Here is an 8732-nt window from a genome sequence, read left to right as displayed (position 1 = left end):
ATAAACAGAAAGAGGAGAGAGGAGAAAATGGTATAGGGACAGATGTTTCTGAGATGAGATGGATGTGGTGGCTGAGAAGTTGGGCGCATTAAAAACCTTGGTTTCAGACCATAGCTCCTACAACCTGCAGGTCTGAGGCTTTTGCAGAGGGCTGATTGATGGCACTTGCCATCTTGGGATGACTGGTTCAGGCTTTGAGATTGACTGATCAGTGAACCAATTTAGATATGGGCCCCTGGCTCAGAAATTGCACAAAGGACGATGGCAGCAGTGAGTAGAGTAAATTTGATGAGATGTCAGGATTCTCTTAAAACACTGGTCTTGCCTTTCTGTGCAGCCTTTAACTGAATACCATTGAATTCCACCTGGGGGAAACAAGAGATCATGATAGAAGAATCCCTTAGAGGGTGCAACTGACCTGGCTTCAGATGCTTCAGATAACAGGTCAAAAAAAGGAAAAAAAGGTTCATCTGTATCATTTTTCTAGATGCCACATATAAGCGATATTATACGATATTTGTTTTTCTCTTTCTGACTTCACTCTGTACAACAGTGTCTAGGTCTATCTACATCTCAGCAAACAGCACTATTTCCTTCCTTTTTATAACATATATACACTACTATGTATCAAATAGATAACTGAGAACAGACTGTATAGCACAGGGAACTCTATACTCAGTGTTCATGATGACCTACATTGGGAAGATATTTTAAAAAGAAGGGATCTGTATCTATATCTATATCTATATATCTATACCTATCTATCTATCTATCTATCTATCTATCTATCTGATTCACTTTGCTGTCCAGGAGAAACTAACATTTACAGCATTGTAAAGCAACTATACTCCAGTTAAAAAAAAAAACAAAAAACCAAGAACAAAGGAAAACAAAGTGAAAGCTCTAGATCCATGAGAATACAATCATCTTGCCTTTTAAGAACTCCCACCTAAAGTTGAGGGTACATTACAATACAAAGCTTTGAAACTGTAAAACAAAATAGCTTTCAAACTCAGTTGACAAAAGCTATGCAATTGCCTTTCACTATGTAGAAGTTTCTGAAATGTTAGCTGTTTGGAGACCTAATAATCATCTCTCAGTTTTACCCAGGTCATGAGCTATTCAAAGGGCTGAATCCACAGAGTTGTTTAAATGTGTAAGTGTTTCTTAGGAATGGAGGCATGTCCTTGACCTCATTTAATTTTCCCCCAATTATAAGTACATGTTCACTGTAGAAAATGTGGAAAATACACAGAAGTACAAAGTAAGTGACAATACTGTCTAGTAACTCCCCCAGTTGTATGGGGGAGAACACCAAGAACATTTCTCTAAAGGCAGCAAAACATATGACTCTTTGGAAATTTGAGAAAACAGCAGTCTTTTTCAATTGGGAGTAATTTTGTTCCCCAACCTAAGGACATTAGATAATGCCCAGAACCATTTTTTATTATTGAATTATAAGAATGACTTATATATATTTTGAAAATGAATCCTTTATCAGATATTCTTCCAGTTTTTGACTTTTCATTCTTCTAACAGAATATTAGCCCTATATAACAAAGAATTATCCTGTCAAAGTGTCAATAGTGTTGACAAACTGTTGATAAAACCATCAAAAGCCTAAGTTCCAATTGTATTTGTTTTGCGTCAGTGTGAAATGGCAGACTTTCCATGTTAGAAAACTGTTCTTCCTACAACATTGTAATTATTCTAGGTCCTTGACCCAACCAAGAGATATATATTGTCAAGATTTTGCTGTATAAGCTTCCAGGCTTTTATGTGCAGAGTTTTTATGATAAGCTTACTAGAGGTCTACCTGTACACATTCAGGAAGAGAAGAGCAGTCACTGAAAGCTAATATTTCATGGCTCTGGTGGGTGGAGGGGCTTGGCCCCTTTCCTCTTTGACAAGGAAGGGGCTCTTGATTGGCACAGGTGAGAGTCAGAGGGAACTTGGGATTCGGAGAGGGGATGAGGGTTACATCGGTTGAACAAAGCTCAAGTAACCCTATTAAAACCAGCACCCCAGCAGACATGACCCCAAATTCTCTTCCTCTCTCTCAACTGACTTTGATTTCCTCTCATTTTTTTCTCCTCTTCCATTTTCATAGAGAATTTTAGAGTTTCGCTTTGTGGATTTTTATATGTAAGTGGTATACTACACATACTGTTTTGTCCATGACTTTTTTCTGCCCAACAATTTAAAAAATATTTTTTCATGTTAACAGAGTGATCTGTTCATTCTAAGTATTGCATAGCAATCCAGGAACTGAATATATCAGAGTTTAACAGTTACCTATAGACATTTAGATCATTTCTGTTACTGTCCTATCAAACATAATGTTGCAATAACCTTGATATGTGCTTTTTTGTGTTACATGTATTTCTCTGCAGTAGCTTCCAAGAAATGAATTGCTTTGTAGAAAATTGAGCTCATTTAAAATTTTAACTGAAATTCACAAATTGTCTTAAAAAAGCCAAACCAATCTAAACTGTCATTAGAAAATGTATGAGTTCCCATTTTCCCGTATAGTCACTAGCACTTGCTATTACAAAACTCTTGTAATTTTTAGAGATCTGATGGGTTAAAAATATTTTTGTAATTTGAATTTCTTTGATATTTACTCTTAGGTTGAGCAGCTTTTCATGTTTTTAGGTTAAGTCATTTATATGTCCTCTTCTGAAAATTACCTTTACATCTCCTTTAACAATTTTGTTTCTTTTTGATTGTTGGTCTTTGAAAAACTTAGTTTTCTAGAAGTTATTTATTCTGGGAAGATATTAATATTTTTTCTGTTATTTATTTCCAATTTTTTTCACTCAGTTTATCCCTCATCTTTTTAATTTTGGGGTTATCATTTATTTCATAAATTTTAAAATATTGATATATTCAAATTTATCTATTATTTCTTTTATAATCTTGCCTTTTGGATGTTAAGGAGGCCTCCTTTCTTTTAAGTTTAAAATATGTCCTCCAATATTTTCTTCTAAAATTTTCATCATTTGGATTTTTGTTTCTTTAATTCATGTGGACAAGGCTGGGTTTCTGGACATGAAACCTATGTGATTGCACAGAGTCCTACATTTAGAAGGAAATTATGTATTAATTTTTTGTGAGGATGTGAATGATGTGAATGAGGCAGTATATAGATTTCTTTAGGAATGCATGCTCTGTAGTTAAACACTCACATTTGAATTAGCCAGCACTGCTTAAATGTGTAACATCATGTAAATTTCTCCTCAGATTTCTCATACTTAAATTGGGAATAGTGACAAGATCCAGCTCAAATCATTGTTTTACTGATGTGATGTAATCCAGGTAAAGCCCTTAGTAAAGAATCTAACGTGTAGTAAATGCTCATTCAATGTTTGCTCTTATGTAAGTTTTCCTGTGCTCATTTTAATTAAAGACTTTTAAAGTGTCATGACTTACCTTTAATAAGGATCTCTTTTATACAGTACTGTCCAGGTTTTGTTCTGCAGGTTCCAAAGTCCAAAAGACATCCATGAAAGGGGATTGAGAGGTTGCATTGTCTACAAACCACACCTCCAACAGCTCAAGTACAGGATAGGAAAAATAAGGGGAAAATAGACATCAGAGAGGGAAAGACAGACAGAGAAAAGAATAATCCAAAAATAAAGTAGTGATTTTCAATTTTAAAAAATAAACAATATTTTATAAATTGATTCTAAAAACTCATATAAATTTAAAATATTTTATTTGGGGAATTTAATGGGGTGAATTTTATAACATATGCAACATTAAAGAAGTGGAAGCACTCTGAACGAATTAAAAATGAAGCCAGGTGGGCTAAACAACTTAGTTGGTTAAAATAAATTCAGGATCTCAGAGCCTAATTAAATTAAACCAAAGTTATGTAGCCAGAATATTTAATTGCAGCCATATATTCACTGTTAGGCCTTTGTTTCAATGTCTAAGGCAGTACGTTACATGTAGTGGGTTCTCTGTGAGCATTTATCGCTTTATGTTTACGTATTGTTGTTTAGTTGCTAAGTTGTATCCAACTGTTTTTCAACCCCATGGACTGTAGCCTGCCAGGCTCTTCTGTTCATGGGATTTCCCAGGCAAGAATTTTGGTGTGGGTTGCTGTTTCCTTCTCCAGGGGATCTTCCTGACCCAGGGATCAAACCCGGGTCTCCTGCACTGTAGGCAGCTTCTTTACCGTGGAGCCATAAGGGAAGCCCTGTTTGCACATTGGTAGATTCTAACTCAAATTCTGTGGAGGCTGTGAAAATCTGTGTTCATTTTATTTTGGCTTAAAAGAGTTATTTATTTTGGTTATGTCGAAGTAGCCCAGAGACTCTTGAACTTAATCAACATAGGTGAGATTGGAAGACATTAACTGGAAGATCCCTTTTCAAATCTGACTATGCATCAGATTTACTTAAGCAGTTAAAATGAACACAGATTTCCACAGCCTCCACAGCACCTAAGTTAGAATCTATAGGAGGTGGGGCCCAGGAATCTGTATTTTAGGTGCCCAGAAACAATGGAGGACTTGTGGTTTGAATGAAGATGTCTGGACCAGTTTTTGAGAAGCACTGGTTCTACTGAATTCAGGAGTCTCCTTTGTAATAACCCCTGCAGGAAGCCTTGGCTCATGATGGAGAGCTCATTATCATTAAAAAAAAAAAAAAGCTCAGATTGTTAAAGGATTCTTTAGAAATTGAACTAAAATTTGTCTTATGTTCATTGTTCCAATCTTTTAATATATGAAAACCTTTGCCATTCCACTCCTATTCACTGATTAACTCCAAAGAAACATTTATGAAATATTTTGTGCAAAGTATTTTTAAAATAATCTTTAAAAAATATTTATTTTGAAGTAAGCCAGAAAGATAAAGAACATTACAGCATACTAACACATATATATGGAATTTAGAAAGATGGTAACGATAACCCTATATGCAAAACAGAAAAAGAGACACAGAAATACAGAACAGACTTTTGAACTCTGTGGGAGAAGGTGAGGGTGGGATGTTTCAAAAGAACAGCATGTATACTATCTACGGTGAAACAGATCACCAGCCCAGGTGGGATGCATGAGACAAGTGCTCGGGCCTGTTGCACTGGGAAGACCCAGAGGAATCGGGTGGAGAGGGAGGTGGGAGGGGGGATCGGGATGGGGAATACGTGTAAATCTATGGCTTATTCATATCAATGTATGACAAAACCCACTGAAATGTTGTGAAGTAATTAGCCTCCAACTAATAAAAAAAAAAAAGTATTTATTTAGTGCGCCAGGTTTTAGCTGCAGCATGTGGAGTCTTCAATCTTCCTTGTGGTATGTGGGATATTTAGTTGTGCCATGCAAACTCTTAGGTGCAGCATGTGGGACCTAGTTTCCAGGGATGGAACCTGAGCCCCCTGCTTTGGGAGCTTGGAGTCTCAGCCGCTGGACCACTGGGGTAGTCCTGTGCAGTGTATTTTATATTTCTGACATATTGGGAGTTGGAAGAGATCATTTTTAATAGAAATTAGTCTGGCTAATGAGGCTAATTAATCTCTGTTGACCACTCTCTCCAGTTTCAAACTCTTCTCAAGACATTTTGGTTTATTTGGTTCACACTGGTACTCTCCCTGAGCATGACAAACTTTCAATCTATAATCAATGATCAACCAACAAATATTTTTTAAAGAACTTAGTTTCTGTCAAGAAGCCTGTTAAGCAATTTACATGTGTTAGCCCAGTCATTTCCCACAAGTAACCTTTCAGGCAGGTATAGTTTTCTACCATTCACACAAAAGGAAACTGAGGTCATAAAATTTTAAGTAGTTCACTCCAGAGGCAGAGACAGGAGTTAAAAAAGGTCTATTTGAATCCAAACCCCTTGTTTTGAGCAAATACTCCATGTCACTGAAGCTGGCTACCTTTGTGTATCCTAAACCTTCTTCTTTTTTTTTTTTTTTAACATTTATCTTTATTTATTTGGCCACATAGAGTCTTAGTTGTGGCATGTGGGATCTAGTTCCCTAACCAGGGATCGAACCCAGCCCCCCTGCATCAGGAGCGCAGAGTCTTAGCACTGGACCACCAGGGAATTCCCTACCCCAAACCTTCTGATGTCACCCTTCTTGCTGGAGATTTTGAGTCTTCCAAGATTCAAGATCAGTTACCTACCTAGAGTACTAGAGCTGCTTGCTTCTTCAAGTCATGCCCAAGTGAATTTTCCTCCTGGACTCATGAGTTCTCCAATCACAACTTGTCCTTAGAGATCCACTGCAAGACTCAGTGGCCCTGCATGCTGGGGAGCTTACATGATGCTGGATCTTTGTCCATCACACCTAAGGCCCCTGGACTTTTCCTGGATGAGATCTGTTCTAGTTTCTTTCTCTCTCTCCTTCCTTCTGATTCCACACCCAACATCGATAGCCTTCTTCCTAAAAACTTAGCCCTGATATTCTTTACTGTAACTGAAGACAATGCCTTAACTTTTAGGCTTTTTGTTGACTGTGCTTGTTCCATCACATGACTACTTATCAACATATTCACAGATCCCATACCCTTTCTTCCAGTCTCTTTTTGTCTGAAAATGTATTGTTGGTTTTATTAATATAACTACACATGATATATTCCAATTTGACAACTAAATTCAAAGTTTCAGGTTTTATATTAAATTAGTAGTTTCCTCACATGATTAATTCTGAAGTATGCTACTTTATGACCTTATTGTGGGGAAAACCTAAAGGCTATATTTAATTATTCAAATGCATATTAAAAATATATATGTAATTTCCTAAACATTATAAATCACAGTGATGGTGACCTTTTTAAAATAAACATCCTTGCTTCGTGGACACTCCTTACTTCATAATTTCTCTCTATGCTGAATCCTCTTCTTTAACCCTCACATCTTTTCTATGTATCCAACAAAATTAATACAATCCCCTGCCTGAATAATTTTTTTCATGATAACCAAAAGACAGGAAAGCTATTCTCTTGAAAGTTTTCACCTATTCCAGTGTCCCCCTACACATTCTTTACAGAAGAGGAATATGAAGACTTCAAATATAGCAGAGACCCTAGCAGTTTGAGTTTGCTAATATACTCTGCAAGGGATAATCAGAACTCTATTGTGAATTGTATTTAGTAATGAGGGCAGTGTGGGAAGCAGAGGCTACAAATGGGTGGTCCAGCAGCTAGACATGGTTTGTTTAACTCGGGCCATGTTTATAAAGGCTTCCTGCCTAGTTTGGTTAGCTCCAGCTTAATGATAGTAATAGCAACTTCTGGGCCACCATCTACCAACTCCCTGTACTCATATATAAAATGAGAAATAATAGCACTTATCTCTTAGGATTGTGGCACGGATTCAGTGCACTAATACAATTTTTAGACTAGTACCTGGCATATAGAAAGTGATGAATAAATGCTAGCTCCGGGTTCAGTCCCTGGGTTGGGAAGATCCCCTGGAGAAGGGAAAGGCTACCCACTTGAGTATTCTGGTTTGGAGAATTCCATGGACTGTATTACAGTCCAGGGGGCCACAAACAGTCAGATACGACTGAGCGACTTTCACTTTCTTATTATTAAGGGTTTACTTAAACTTTGCTATAAACACCTTAAATACTTTATTTAAGACCACCCTCCACTTATAATTCTGCAATTTCTTGAGTAATTTTTCCTCTTTTTGATTTATGTGTCCTTAATGACTTACCACCTAAGAGGCAGAAAAAGATAAAAGCACCGTTGAAGACAGTCCTCATTCTAAGATTTCTAGCCAAAAGAAGATGGAAGGAAAGACATGTACCACCATTAAATCTTTCCTGGGGAAGCAATAAAGTTGTACGTTTGTTAGCTATTATAAAATGGGAAATGACTAAAGTTTCATTTATTTCATTAAGAAGGTATAAATAAATTCACTTTGTGAAGGAAAAACAATGTATTTGTAAAAAATTCACTGTAAACATCTAGTTTCAGAACATTTTAAGTGTCGTCTTATCAAATGCCATTCCCACCCTCGATAATTTCCCTGAATTACAAAACTAGGAAATGAAGTAGATAATGTTTCTAGAATAATATATCCTGTTAAAAATACTTTTAACTATTAGCCAAAAATTTTTATATGTGCTTCTTCACAAACTAATGCTTTCATTGCAAATGATCATATTTATAAGGAAATATGATAGTTAGCAATAGTTAATATTTATTAAAATGAATGGAAAGAAATTGTCAGGTTGGCTGAAATATAACATTTCAGTTATATATGACTTACCTGCCTTCTTCATTAATATGTTGTGGGAATTCTCTAGGTCTTAACTTCTCTAAAGGATAACAGGAAAAATTTCTGGTGTAGTAGTTTGTTATAACTGAAGCCAGCAAGGCAGGTCTCTGATCCTCTAGATTCTAAACAGTTTAAACAGTAAAAATTGCCCAAGTAAACAGACATAAAAATTTTCACCTGAACTGTCTGATCTATATGGAACTTAATTGCTTTATTTATGAAATTAACCTAATAAAACTAAGTCAGGTACCAGTTAAACAAATTAACTATAAATTTGGCTAGTAATTTCTAAGTTCCCTATGCTACAGATTAATTAGTTCACATACGCATAGCCATATGAGCATTTTTGTCTGTTCATTACATAAAGTACTTGATCTTGATATTAAAAAAATACCATATAATCTTTACAGTAGAACTTGATACATTCAGAAAGCTATTTGGTTTTTAGAAATGTTTATTTCTGAATTAATATATAGTTCCAAATCA

General features: G+C 35.9%; 1 protein-coding gene across 1 annotated transcript; it reads right to left on the bottom strand.

The window, feature by feature from the left end:
• Positions 1-240: 240 nt before the first annotated feature.
• On the bottom strand, positions 241-8308 carry C14H9orf57 (chromosome 14 C9orf57 homolog). Its single transcript, XM_043486616.1, has 4 exons — positions 8238-8308; positions 7680-7788; positions 3433-3555; positions 241-365 (listed from the first exon to the last, which is right to left on the bottom strand). The coding sequence occupies exons 2-4, from the start codon at positions 7726-7728 to the stop codon at positions 241-243; spliced, it is 297 nt and encodes a 98-aa protein (XP_043342551.1). The 5' UTR covers positions 7729-7788; positions 8238-8308.
• Positions 8309-8732: the final 424 nt, after the last annotated feature.

The sequence above is a fragment of the Cervus canadensis genome, chromosome 14, assembly GCF_019320065.1.
Source record: "Cervus canadensis isolate Bull #8, Minnesota chromosome 14, ASM1932006v1, whole genome shotgun sequence".
NCBI classification, from domain to species: domain Eukaryota; kingdom Metazoa; phylum Chordata; class Mammalia; order Artiodactyla; family Cervidae; genus Cervus; species Cervus canadensis.
Note: the sequence above shows the minus strand (reverse complement) of the source record. Positions and strands in the feature narration are given on the sequence as shown.